The sequence below is a fragment of the Ovis aries genome, chromosome 11, assembly GCF_016772045.2.
Source record: "Ovis aries strain OAR_USU_Benz2616 breed Rambouillet chromosome 11, ARS-UI_Ramb_v3.0, whole genome shotgun sequence".
Taxonomy (NCBI): Eukaryota; Metazoa; Chordata; class Mammalia; order Artiodactyla; family Bovidae; genus Ovis; species Ovis aries.
Window position 1 is genome coordinate 44,258,667 of NC_056064.1, and position 14,821 is coordinate 44,273,487.

At 40.1% G+C, this 14,821-nt stretch overlaps 1 protein-coding gene across 23 annotated transcripts in view; it reads right to left on the reverse strand.

The window, feature by feature from the left end:
- Nucleotides 1–1,489: 1,489 nt before the first annotated feature.
- The window catches only part of GJC1 (gap junction protein gamma 1), a 31,769-nt gene continuing 18,437 nt past the window's right edge, over nt 1,490–14,821 (reverse strand). For 11 of the 23 annotated variants that reach the window (XM_042256093.2, XM_027974417.3, XM_012186215.4 and 8 more), the window contains 2 exons: nt 8,008–8,080; nt 1,490–7,147 (listed from right to left, as the gene is read on the reverse strand). In XM_042256093.2, the coding sequence (XP_042112027.1) occupies nt 5,937–7,127 (1,191 nt within the window). In that variant the 5' untranslated portion in view covers nt 7,128–7,147; nt 8,008–8,080 and the 3' untranslated portion in view covers nt 1,490–5,936. Of the gene's footprint in view, nt 7,148–8,007; nt 8,081–8,179; nt 12,100–14,353; nt 14,512–14,821 lie in introns of all 23 variants that reach the window. The other 12 variants (XM_060395735.1, XM_060395728.1, XM_042256095.1 and 9 more) reach the window with 4 other exon arrangements.

A 14,821-nucleotide genomic window follows, 5' to 3' on the forward strand; every position in this document is an offset into this window, starting at 1 on the left:
ACTCCAGCCAGCCATCATTCCAAGCTGACACAAGATGACATTCATGTGCTCTGTCTGGTTTAAACCTCCTTGAACAGTGATCACTCAAATCAATCCCCTTCTCCCTTTTATTCTGGCACACACTTCATGTTTATATTGTTTTCCTAAGATAAGCGGTTCTCACACCTTAATATACATAAGAATCACCTATAGAGAATTTTGGAAAATATAACTTCTATATCTTCCAGTGGTAGCTTACTCAATGCACGAATCTGTAACTACATGCTCAAGGAATGAGTTTTACATTGTGTAAATTATACCTTAATAAAAGATTCTTAAGAAAAAACCACGTGGAAAACTTTCTGACTATTTGAGCCTGAGATGGGTCCAAGGAACCAACATCTGAATAGGCATTCGCTGTTACTTCTTCATAGGTGGTCCAATGGTCATTTAGGAAAAAGTGCTTGAAGACAGCAAGGTCCACCAAGCAGGGTCCACCCCCAGCCACCATGACAGCCCCACCAACAGCGGCTTCTGCACTTCTCCAGGAAAAGACCAAAGGATGCTGGATCGAGCCACTGGGCAATCAGTGTGCAGACCCAGGTCTGTTCTCGGTTCTGCCTCAACCTCTGTATGCTCTGCGCTCCTGGGTAATATGCTTCCAATTCTAACAGCATTACATGTTAAGACTGGTATAAGCCCTCAAAACCTTAGAAAAACTATTTTAAACTCTACATGGCAAAGAAAACAAATTTTAACTTGGATACAACACCGTTTCCAGGTACTAGTCTCTGTTCTGATGGCAAATCTGCTGAAGAAACTTCTTTCCAAACTAGCAGCTCTAACAGCTTTCAAATGGCTCACACGTTTATTACCAAATATGGTTGGCTGACCAGTTTACAATCTGTGCTGCTCAGGGTGCGCTCAGTGCATGACCTGTTCTGTCAGCGATTCTGTGTCTGGGGGAACAGAGGGCATTGTTGCAGTAAAGGCTACCCTCTCCTCAGCCCTCCCCCACACCATTCTCTTCTCAAAGAGTGGATGAGTCACACCAAGACTGGTCTCCATCTGTGAGGGGCATCCCTCCCAGAAGGCACGCTTCTCCAGGAATCCAGAACCAAGGGGAGCCAGAGATGGGGTGTGTTCCCAGGGGCTGCTTAGACTGTACCCCTGCCCTCTCAAGGTCACCTACCCTCCCCAGATGGAGACGCCACAAACATGCCAAACCCTTCCAGCCACAGCAACCCCAGGGGAATTCTAACACAGCTATGAAAAATCAGGTGGTACCTTTTGAGCCCAAGCCTCTACTTTGAAAATTTCCTGCTCCTGTATTCCCACTGAGATCAACTTACAGGTGAATATACTGGAAGAGATTTCCATATCAGGTTTCCTGTGTAAACCATTAAGCTCTCGGGCACTATGTTATACAAAGGATGGGGTAAAAATCCTCAAAATGACACGTCCTGGCAGTTGAGTTTTCAAGTTTGGAAAAAGATGCACAGACCACAAATGAAATCTTCTAAACTGTATTTGGAAATGACAAACATTCAGAACCAACAAAACTCTTCCTAGAGACAAGGCCCTGAGAGGAGTCTGTCCCCACTGTGTAAAGTTTTACATTAACTGTACAGAATGAAATTAGTAACCAGTAATCTTTGGCACTAGAATGGGTAACTCCTTGGTTGTTCATACAATATCCAAATTGAACATTACATGACGTTAAATTGCTAGTTAACAGTTGAATTTTACATTTAAAAGTTTGAAGTCCTAGCTAAGTTTTTCAGTATCAATATGCTAATCATATCTAACAGTGCCTGAGGTAGAGACTTCTGTAAGAGATTTATTGACGAGAACACAATTGAGAGTATAATGAAGAAAAACACTTCCAGTCTCGGAAGCATATTATAGCCAAACGTCTTTGCTGGTTCAACAAGCCAAGCCTGAAATGCAGAATTATCACTTCTTTCATTTCTGCAGACACTTTGTACAGGGGTAGGGCTTTCTTTTGGACTCCTGCATTTTGGAATACACAGATTGCTTCTTTTAAAAGTATGATTCTTAACATGGAATATGCATGAACCAAACTCAACATCATTATTAAAAACAACAAAAACAACACAACTGCGTTAGAGACAACAAATAAAATCTTTTAAACTCTCCATGATATATGGCCAGAATGAGTAACAAGTATGCAAGCCAACCTAATGATTCTAACATTTGATGGTGACTGTGAATTATTACAGATTTATGATACATAGGTGAGTTGAAATTTTATTTCCAAACTCGGCACTGTATAAGTGCAGGGGCTTTATTATTTTTAGGTGGTAAGACTCTTCATGAAATTACATGATTTTATGAAGATAAAATCAATATCTGGAACCTTTCAAGCAAAATGACCAGCAACTGTGTATCTCTGACTTCAGGTACTTTACTTCACAGTCAGGAAAGACCTTTCCTTTATAAAAAGGCATTTCTTGAAGTAGGTTCAAGTATAACATACTTGCCTTTTACCAAACACTGCCTGGCCAAAAATTTATCCTCAACTATAGGTATTATTTTTACAAGTGTACAGTTCCATAAATGAGATGGAAAACACAAAGCCTGGACATTTATAAGCTTAACGGGTAAATCATAGGTATGACTAATAGGAATAACATTTAAGTCCATTTTCGGAATAAGCTGCTAGAGCAAGTTCAGTGTTTCAACAACGGATTCCTGTGATAAAGAGCACCGAAGGACATCTTACTATATCATATAGTTCTTTCAATGATTTTTTTGAAGCTTCAAGCTCAGACAATGACCAACAGTTGGTCTTTTAATACTTTTCACCAGAGGCTTTCTCTAACCACTCCGTAACACTTTTGAGAGGTAGGCAGCTACTGGAACTTGGAAAAGCAGAGGGAATTGCTTAGTTTCACACCACAAAGAAACGACAGCTAAGGTACTTAATGATGACATTTTTCTTTCCAAAGACATAGGTGTCCTTCTTAAAGACAGATGTGTGGGAGTTCTGACCTGTGAGAACCATTTTAGATGACAGAGTTCATCTTTATCAAAAGGAATTCTATAGGTGTTAGTCAAGGAAAATCCCCAGAAAAACTTCTAATGAAATCACACACCTGTGGTTTTAAGTGAACAAATACAGAAGCCAGCAAAACTAAGGCAGAAAGCAAAAATGAAGCCACACAATGCACATTAACATTTCTTCAGAGGAAAATGCGATCTAATTCATCCCTCAAATTTGAGCTAAGAAAAAAAGCCTGTTTGCTTTATAAAGGACACACATCTGAATAAATCTGATGGTATATCAAGGAATATAAACATGCTGTTGACCATATCCTGACTATAGTACGTGAAGGACGAAGCACTCAGCTACCATTTAGAGAAGCACATGTCGTGAGACATAGCATGTCTTAGGCAGCAATTCAAAGCAATGTGATTTTGATAGGAAAAAAAAAAATGCTGTTTATACAACCACTTGCAAGTTCCAGAACAGTAACTGGAACAGTCTTTTTATTCACTCAGTGGGTTAAGCCAGACATTCAAAGGGCCATTTTCTTAATGTAGGTCCATGACATGTTATCAGGTGAGAATGGTTTTGGCAAACTTGTACGTTCAAAGGCTAAAAGAAATAGATCAAGGAAGCAGTCAGAGTTGGGAAATCTATGTCATACGCAGAACTTTAGTGACAGAATAAAAATAGATTTGAACACATGCGAAGGTGACCCAGAATATCTTTCTATGTACTTGAGGAAGTTGAAGAATTATCCAGACACAAAAGATAACATTCTCATCAGAACAAGCCAAGATGAAACACCGGAGGCCCTGCCTGTAGAAACTAAGTGGATGCTTCTGGCGCCGAATGTCTGCCTGGCATTTCTGCTTGACTCCGTCCCTCTCCTATCATTCAAATTCCCAACCCTCCCAATGGCAAAGCCACTCTATTCTCCCTCAGGCTCTGAATAGATGGACATGAACCTACGTGTATTTTTTTCTGTCCTTCAATTCAGAAGTATGCGTGAAGTTCTACTGACATAAGAATTTTTGGTAGTTCTTTATCTTAGCCAGCGTGAAGTATTTAAAATCTTGCCTGTTTTAGAATAACTACTTCAAATTCTTTAGTAACACTTTGTTTTGAAGGAAACTATGCAGATCTGGTAATTATCCAGGATACATACGCATATAAGTCATTTTCTGAAATTTTCCCTTCAATCTCACTGCAGTTGACCTTTTGCTCAAATGTTGAGAGATCCTGAGGAGCTTCTCTTGGGTAAAATTTACAGATTTAAAAAAAGCAAAGTAAATGTAAATGCATGGCTAGAAGATAAGCTTAAATTTTCAACTGAATTTTTTTGGGGGGAGAGGGAGAAATGGAGAACAAAGAAAAAAGAACTGTACACAGGATGCTGTTCTAAGACCCTCTTAAATAATAAAGAACTGACATTTTAAAATTAAGAGCAAAAACAAAACAAAACCCACTCCTGGAATTTCAAAGTTCCAGGTGGCTTGCAATTAACTTTCTGTTAGAGAAGAGTGAGATGTCCCAAATGAAATGCTCCCTGGTGAAGCAAACACTCCTTCCTTTAAATCTTTACCAAGCTCTCACGCAGAAGCTCTTAACTGCAAGACAAATGACGTGAACACGACAGAACAAAGTTATGCAACAGAAGGCTGAAATGGCGGTTAAATACTACTGCAAATTATGAGTGTTACGTGAACATGAATGCTTGTCACTGACAAACATATGCCTACAGTGAATAAATACTGAAATTCTCTTTCAGACTATTTACAGACAGAATCCCAGGTCTGAACTGGTCTTCGGGACAGAAACCAAATTTGGCAGAAGTAGGTAGATTATAAAAACCCCATGGTAGATGATAAGAAGCAAGGAAGTTGAACTTAGGCCTTCTGCCACATGCAGTGTAAGTGGCTTTGATTAATTTTTAGCCTAGAAGGGAATTTTTGTATTTTTATTGTTAACATATAAAAGAAAATATTCATCACTGGCATCTTAAGAAACCAGAGAGAGGCAGATTTTTTGATTCAGATTTAAGGCAAATCAAACAGGCCCACAACTAAACATCAGGGCTTATTTTCTAGGCATGGCTTTGCTTGGTGATAGAGGAATCTCAGAACAGTTCTAGCCACAGTCTCCACACTGCTACTGGTTGAGGACATCTTTGTGCATCAGACTTTTGAAACAACTGACGTTACATACACACCATCAAAGTAAGGCTTGGTATTTAGAGGACTCCTGCAGTGAATCACTTGGAAGCAAAAATAGCTTTTCAAAGACTAGATACAACTCTGGGCATATGAATAAGATTCAAAGATTTCTCAAGTCAGAGCGAGATCTCCATTTCCTTCTACTGTGGACTTCCTCTCCGAGGCTAAGAACTGACTCATCCCCCTTCAGCTCCTCACATATCTGAAATTGTCCCTGTAACACGAGAGGCACTTTTTATTAGGTGTATAGCATCTATTAAAACTTTAAACCCCGGGTAGAGTTTGCTGAACAAAGTAATAACACTAGCCTAATAAGCATTACCTTAAGGATTTTTCTCCCCTTTAATATAAAAGTATAACTACAGTGGTCCAATGTACAAATACAAAAAAAAGTTCTCATACTTAAAAAAAAAAAAGTACCATAATACTGTACATACAAAAACTGTTCAACAAGAATGATTTAAATATATCTGTTCTTTTCCAGATCTGGAAGACACAAATGTAAAGTTCTGCAACTATATTATTGCTGGAACTCGTATCCAAGAACGCTGTGTTTCCCATTCTCTCCCCCTTGCCCCAGCCCCACCTTCAGAGTCCCCTGAGCTTGGATCATGAGCCAACAGCATCCCTGAAGATAAGCAGAGCCAAATGTTTACTCAACGGAAGTCGTTTTTCAGTGAGCCGCTGCTTACCATGAACTATGAAAGCACAAGCTTTAAGCCCAGCCAAGATTAAATCCAGACGGAGGTCTTCCCATCCCCTGATTTGCTACTAGCACTGCTTTTGTTGGACCCAGCTTTGGACCCCACTTTGGCTTTTTTTCCCCGGGAACCGTGGGGGTTATTTTGGTGATTGTAGGCCTGGATGGCCAGATCCAGGCGTTCCTGAGCCATTCTGATTTCCCTCTGCAGAGTCTCCAGGTCGGGTGGGAGGCTGTCCTCATGGCTGCCGTACTGCTGTTCCTGGGCGATGTTGGCCTTGTTTTGCTTGTAGGCAATCTTAGCGTTGGACAGTTCGGTGTACTGGATTTGATCTGGTTTGACGGCAATGTTATAGCCAGGGGGAGCAGATGGCGTATTCCAAGTGAAAGGATAATTATAAGCACCCGGATCTTCCAGTTCCCTCCTTTTACTGTTTAGTGAGTCTCGAATTGTCCCAAATCCTAAATGAAGCATCTCCCAAATGTTAAGCAATAGGCAAAGGCCTGTAACACCATACATTATCAGAAGAAAGATGGTCTTTTCAGTGGGTCTAGAAATAAAGCAGTCTATCTTATGAGGGCAAGGGAGTCTGCTGCACACATAAAATGGGTGGACTTGGAAGCCATACAGGAAATACTGCCCAACCAGGAAACCCACCTCGAACACGGTCCTTGCCAGCAGCTGCAGCACATAGATCTTCATGAGCCCATCCTCCCGAATCCGCCGCCGGCCGTCATGCTTAGGTTTAGATTGGTTCTGATCTTTATTTTCTTTCTCACTTTCTAATTCCATTTCTGGATACATCATGGGATCCTCTTCATGGTCCTCTTCCGTTTCTTCCAGAGCCCGGTGCTGTTTCCAGCGCATTGCGTAGGGCTTGCTGCGAGCGGCCTTCTTGTCTGCGTCGCCGTGCTCCATCTTGGCAATCTTATGAATGGCATAGCCCAGGTACATGACCGAGGGGGTGGCCACCAGGATGATCTGGAACACCCAGAAGCGCACGTGAGAGAGCGGTGCAAAGGCGTCATAGCAGACGTTCTCGCAGCCCGGCTGCTCCGTGTTGCACACAAATTTGCTTTGCTCGTCGTAATAGATGGATTCTCCTCCTACGGCTGTAAGAACGATCCGGAAGACGATCAATACCGTGAGCCAGATCTTCCCTACAAATGTGGAGTGGTTGTGGATCTCCTCCAGTAGGCGAGTGAGGAAGCTCCAACTCATGGTGACTAAACTGGTCCGCCCTGACAAAAATGAAAAATACCAAAGAAAGATCAGCAAATACTAAAATCTTACTTTTTTTAAACTGATGATATCTTTTTCTCACCCGCTACACCACCATCAGGAAAGGCCCTTCCCCTCAGGCTATGAGCACGGGTGTATGCTGACAGGGTCTGAGGGAAGTCTGATTTCTTTTCATGTCTTCTCTAGTTTAAAAGGTAAAATTGCAGCTGTCATTTGAGATACAATTCTTAAAGCACACTGGATGTTTTACATATAGTGTTATTTCTTGGACTTTCTGAATTTTGTGAGACAGAGGAAAGAGTACAAAGGGACACTTATTCAGCCACAGTAAGACTGCCACCGAGAACACGATGGGGACGCCTGGGCTGGACTCCACTGTGAAGAGACACCTTATTGGCAAACTTAAATACCAGATCTGGTAACAAAGTATTAACAAGAATTAAGGAGATGGTAAAGCTGCAAATATTAATAACTGGCAAAGATCAAGAACTAAAATAAAAGACAGAAACTCAGAAGCCTTAGCTAGGGCTCATCACAGCAGATCCTAGCATTCTGTATTATACTTCTGTATTTTATTTATGGTTGATGTTAAAAAATGCCTGCAGACAGAAAATCCAATCAAGAGGTAAATCTACTTAAAACAGCATTTCAAACGACAATTTTATTCTGAGATTCTTAGATCTACGTTCAGAATCTTGGTAAAAACCATCTAAACAAGATAATATACCTACAGTCCCTAATTCAGCCCCTGACACAAAGCACACCTAGTTCTTCTCCTTGATCTTTCCTCTCCTGCTTCACTTCTGCAGATTACAGTTGATTATCAGCATCATCAAAGAAATTTAAACACTCCTTTTACCTGTTATCCAGAATTTCTGCTATCCAAAATTTTCTTAGAGAAATGCTTTGTTTACAACTTTTCCAGATTTTCTCTGAAAGAGAAACAGAAGAGAAGGCCATTAAGTTTTCTCCCACAGAAAACAGTAAATCACCAGAATGCCATTTTCAGGGAGAAACAGTTTTCCATGTACCACAGGAATCAATCAGCATGAGATGGAAAACAGGACTGAGCTTGAATATCACTGTTCTCTTCTCCAATACATTATGATAGGAGAAAATCCCTAAAAGTGACTCGAAGGTGCTTTAGTCACTGTAGTCTAAGAAAATATGACAGGAAGATGAATCATTTGTGAAAATCCGAAACAGATGAACTCTGGCATCTATAGGAAAAAGCCACAGCAGAAAATCTCAACGAATTTTAGCCGGGTCATTATAGGCGTTGCGAAAATCTTCACCCCACGTGCTCTATTCCTGCTCTCTTCTCTGGAGCAGCCAACTAGGAGCAAGCTGTTTATTTATGACACCCAACAGCTGGCTCCCTGTCACCAGGACACCCATATCCATAGGAGGTGATTCACAGACTCAACTGCTCACAGAAAGAAAACATCTGCACCAGTACTGTGATTACAAGTGTATATACATAGGACAAATTACTTCTCATTATCAAGTTCTGCCAACTATGGGATAGCCATGGTCACGAATCATCCTCATTTGCTATCTCTTAATTTAATAAATAAAACGTAAAATAAACCCTGAGTGTTCAAAGTTATTATATGTTCAAAATAACAAAAATTTTTTGGGTAAGATACATGAAAAAACCCCAGAACAATTCCCAAAAGGTCAATGAAGAAGGAAAAAGTTCAGAGGCATCTACATAACGTGCAAGAATCAAGATTTACATACAGAAGAGTCCAATCACACAAGTATTTCACCACAGGACTTCAAGTACAACTCTCGTTTCCAGCACTGATATCCAACTGAGCTCAACAGCTCTCCTCTCACTCTATACACAAGTTATAAAACCAAAGCAAAAGTAAATAATAAGCAATCTTTAAATGGTGATGTAAGCCAGGTTTCCATAATGAATCACATTCAAAGGGTCTAGACTCACATTTTTCCAAAATGCCATCTCTAAAGCATTTCCCTTAAAGCCTGAAATTTTATTTGTTCCAATAAGCCAAATCATGAAGGTGCAATCATTGGTTAGTTAGAAAACTCATTCTCTACACTTCCATCTGTACCAAAAACAAATGGATATCTTTTTAACAATTATTGCTATGAAATAATTTCTCAACAGGTCAGTATTTCAAATAATAATCTTAACTTTTTGGGGGGAAGGGGATCAATGGCAAATCCTTCAAAGCCTGCATAATAAAGCAGTCATTTAAACACAACTAGAAACACACATTTCATACTGGTTAAGCTGCAGGCCTCTGCAATGCTGAACACTTAAAAGCCTGGTTTTCCAAAGGTTTTGTAAGTGCCACAGCACCTCATCCCCAAACCTTGAGTATAAATGAAGTGTCCAGTACTGTAACTTCAGCATCTCATAACATGGATGATGGGTGGTTTTCTTTCTAAAGTAACCACAGGCTTCCTAACCGAATGGCAGCATCACCACTCTTTGGATCTACGGAGCTGTCAATGGGTTTTTCCTTCGATACTCTTTCCTTTCCAAATCCCTTTCCTCTCCTTGTAAGCATTAAGAGAAAGGCTTAAATATCAGAGTACACTACTCCAATCTGTGGGGAAGGGTAGGAAGGGAAAGTGGGAGGGAGTGCAAGGGGAGAAGAGAGTCACCTAGCAGAACTGTGGGCTCTGGAGCTGACATTTCTAAGCAAGACTGTGTCACTGCCAAGTGTGGCCTCACTTGCGGCTGCACCACTAAAACTCCCTTTTCTCATGACCCCTTTTTTGCTCTGCTAACAGACAAAACAACAGGGTTTCCCTGGTGGCTCAGGAGTAAAGAATCTGCCTGCCAATTCAGGAGATGCACGTTCAATCCTTGACCTGGGAAGATCCTCTGGAGAAGGAAAGAGTAACCCACTCCAGTGTTCTTGCCTGGGAAATCCATGGACAGAGGAGCCCAGCAGGGCTATAGTCCATGGGGTCGCAAAGAGTAGGACACAACTTAGCAACTGAACAACAACAACAACAGGCAGAACATGGTCTTCTTTGACATCCCTGCTTCAGCAAACAAACTTGGTTAAAGAGTGAGGAATGAAAGTGTACAATTAACTGTGAATGGCTTTCATGAAAAAATAAAAATCATTTCCGTATTCTATCTATGAATGGAAAGTGACACGGGAATGTGTGATGAGTGTGGTGGGGATGGGGGGAGGGATGCTGAACAACTAAATGCTTTTTGCCAACTAGGAAAGCCAACAGATTTATACATATTTTGACACTTAATATCTTCTTGAATATATCCTTTATGCTTTGGCTAAATTCATCTATAGACAAATCTAGGAAGTAGTAGAATTAGGACAAAAGAAATGTAAATCTGCATGGTTCTTGCCCTGTACTGTCATTTGAGTTTCTAAAAAGGTTCTAGCAATTTACAACGCCTGGCAATGAAGTACAATTTTACCTCAACCCCAGCAGCACTGTCTGTTATGCTACTCTGCTAGATGCAAAATGGAATTTCAAAAGTATCTCGATTGTATGTTTTTAATACAGCAGGATACATTCCCCCTATAGTCCTCCTTCTTCATGAACTATTCCTATCCTTCTGCCCATTTATCTGCAGAATGTATTCTGCATTTGACATTTAATATATTTGTTTTCCTCCAAAATTTACTACTTTATATAGTCACACCAGTCAATCTGTTAAATAAATATTCTTTCCAGGATAGCTTTTCAAATAACCTGCAAAACTCTTGGTAGCCCATAATTCAAAAGTATTCTTGATTCTATCCCCACCCCACCCCACAACACATACTGAAGAAAATCATGTTTGCTTACATAAAATGTACTGGACAAAAATCAAACGTGCTATTTTTAGTCTGTTTTCCAAATAAACTTTCAAATCTACCTCGTCTTACACTAGAAAAGAGAATTTTAAAAATTACTTGGTATCAACATGGTAATAAATTATGTAATCCCCTCCCAAATTATTTATATTTGAAGAGTTTTCTGTCAGCTATATCCTAAACAGGATCAAGTCAAAGTTTACTGCGTTTTTCTGTAAACTAAAAGCATCTTTGGAGACCAAATGTAAAAGCTCATTATTTGGATTATCTCTGGAGGTAGATTATATGATCAGATCTATTTAACAATGAAGAAATAAGGCCCAGAAAGGTTTTAAAATTTCCCCAAGATCACCCATTTATTAAGAGGTGAAGCTAGAATTTGAAGTCAGTCTTACTTCAGATTCTGGGCTTTTAACCACTAGTTAAGAATTACATTACAGATGAGTTGGAACAAAGTATAGGTCCCATGTGAACACAGACGAGGGCACTTTATCTCAATCATTGGGATCAAAATTAGACTAAATAATAAAGTAAACTCACAAAGATCAAGGCGGAAATTTCAGAGTTTAAGATCTTATACACAGAATGAACTGCAAATTAAAAAACCAAAACAACCCCCCCAAAAACAACAAAATAAAAAGCCCCAAAAGAACTTCAAGGTTTCTTGGCAGTTGGAAAAGAAAAGTGATGATTTCACTAAGAAAGATAACTTCTCTGGGCATTGAGAGTAGGGGCTAGAGAAGTTGGTAAATTCAGTCCAGGAGTGATTAGAGTTGTTAAAGGGGAGACATACATGTGCTCAGACGTGCTCAAAAATACTGTAAATAAATCAAACCAGAATTCTAAAGAATGTTCAAGTAACTATAGGAAAATGGAAGAAAGAAAACACATCAGCAGAGTGGACAAACAGAACACAATGGCTAAAATTAAAAAGAATGACTATGGGAGGAGATCTCTGAGATTCTGAAAAGCCAAAAATAATAATAATAATAATAATAATAATAAACAGAGAGAGAGAGACATTCACTGGGTAGGAATGACTATACCTAGTGTTGGTGAGGATGTGGAGAAGCTGGTACTCTAAAACACTGGTCACTTTGCAAAACAGCCTGGCAGTGGAGCTTGCTGTGAAGAACTGCCTGCCAATGCAAGAGACATAAGAGACACAGGTTCAATCCCTGGGTGGGGAAGATCCCCCAGAGGTGGACATGGCAACCCACTCCAGTATTCTTGCCTGGAGAATCCCATGGACAGAGGAGCCTGTGGGCCAAATCGACTTAGCATACACATGCAAACAGGTATCAACTCTGTGATCCAGCCAGTCTGATCCTGGGCACAAAGCAAAACCCTATGTCTATAAAAGGACTTGAACATAAACGTTCACAACAATTTTATGTCTAATAGTCAAAAACTGGAAACAACACAAATGTCCATCATCAGGTTAATGAATAAACAAATTGTGGTATATTCATACAATGGAATACTACTTAGCAATAAACTACTGATATGTGTAACATGGATGAATCTCAAAGTCAGGCAAAAAAAACCACACTATATGATTCCATTTATAAAAACTCTAGAAAACGCAAGCTGACCTATGCTGACATGAAGCACACCAGCAGCTGCCTATAGCGGGTGCAGGGAGGCAACCCAGCCTGAGAACCAGACTCTCCTGGCTGTTATTCTTCAGCTTCTATTTCTGCCTCACTTCTCCGCTCCAAACTTCTAAATACACATCCTGAGTTTTGCTGGCAACCCACTCCAGTGTGCTTGCCTGGAGAATCCCAGGGACAGGAGCCTGGTGGGCTGCTGTCTATGGGGTCGCAGAGTCGTACACCACTGATGTGACTTAGCAGCAGCAGCAGCTTATTCTCTTAACCCTCCAAGTCTCTTCTCCAAAAAAGCAACCAGAGTAAAGCTTTTAGAAAACAAGTCAGATAATGTCTCTCTTCTGCTCAAAATTCTCTCAGAACAAAACCTCCAATCTTCACCTGCTAGGACACTTCTGGTCTCTTCACCTTCCGCTCTCCCTCTAGCTCACTCTGAATAAGGAATACCTACATCCTCGCAATCCCCTGTTCATACCAGTCATGCCATACTTTTGCCTCAAGATTACTGTACTTGTTATTTTCACAGCTTTGAAATATTTAATTTCATAGATATTAGCAGAACACACTCTCACTTCATTCAAGTCAGCCCAAAAGTCATCTCCCTAATGACTTTCCTCAGGCCACTTTCCTCTAAAATAACATCTCTCATTCTCCAGCCCTTTGATTTTTCTTTATAGCACTTACCCTCACATAATTTCTATTTTACAATTTGTTTATAGAAGGTAAACTCCCTGAAGGCAGGCTTTTGTTCTTTTATCCCCAATACCTAAACCCCCACAGCTTGACAAAAAGTAGCAGGTTTTCAATAAATTGTGCTCAGTCACTAAAGTCGTGTTCGCTAAGTCATGTCCAACGTTGTGACGCGATGGACTGTAGCCCGCCAGGCTCCTCTATCCATGGAATTTTCCAGATAAGAATACTGGAGTAGGTTGCCACTCCAGGGGATCTTCCTGACCCAGAGTTACCCAGGGATTGCATGCATGTCTCTTAAGTCTCCTGCACTGGCAGGCAGATTCTTTACCACTGCGCCACCGGGGAAGTCCCTCTCAATAAATATCTGTTCAATAAAAATGTCCCTGATGTATTAACTGGAAATACAGGACTCAGAACAATATTATCCCAATACTGTGAAAACAAATAAAATTTATGCATTACAAAACCCTAGAAGAAAAAAAAAAAACAAGCTTGAAAGGATATAAATGAATATCCACTCTACCTTCTCCCTTCTTTAGCTTTTTGCCTGTATCTCCACTAGAATTCTCTAAAATGGATGTGTTACTCCTTTGCTAAAAAGACACTAATGAAAGTGGCCCCTCAAATCAGTGGGGCCAAGATGGATTTTTTTAAGTATTAGAATAAAACATAGTTGATACTTGTTATAACTCTGAACATGGGAAGATGAATCTGAGTACCAAAAAAAAAAAAAAAAAAGTGTCTCCACAGATAAAAGAAAAAACAATTTAAACAATACTGGAAAACAATGAACTGGGGAAAGAGGTTTCAGTAATTCTTTTATACCCAAAGAGCTAATCTCTAATATATATAAAGAGTTCAAAACAGACATTCCACAGAAAGAAAAACACAAATTCCCCTTAAAAAATGCGCAACATGGATGAACCTTGAAAACATAATGCTAAGTGAAAGAAGTCTGACACAAAAGCCACCAAATGTATGATTCCATTTATATGAACTGTCCAGAATAAGCAAATCAACAGAGACAGGTTAGTTAGTGGCTGTTAGGGCCTATGGGCTTCCCTTCTGGCTCAGCTGGTAAAGAACCCACCTGCAATGTGGGAGACCTGGGTTCAATCCCTGGGTCGGGAAGATCCCCTGGAGAAGGGAAAGGCTACCCACTCCAGTATTCTGGCCTGGAGAATTCCATGGACTGTACAGTTCATGGGGTCGCAAAGAGTCGGACACGACTGAGCTTCACTTCAGGGCCTATAGGAAATGGATTGTGATTGTTAATGGGTATAGGCTATCTTTTGGGGATAATGAAAATGTTTGGAATTAAGACAATGGTGGTGGTTACACAACCTTGTGAATATACTAAAACCACTGAATTGTATACTTTAAAAGAACAAATTTTAGGGTATATAAATTATATCTCAATGATAAACTACTCTGAGATACAATTCTCCTATCACACTGGCAAAAATCCTTTAGTGGGAGAGGTTATGGAAAATAGACGTTTTCAAATACTGCTGGTGGGAGGGCAATTTACTAATACCTACAAAATTATACGTGAATC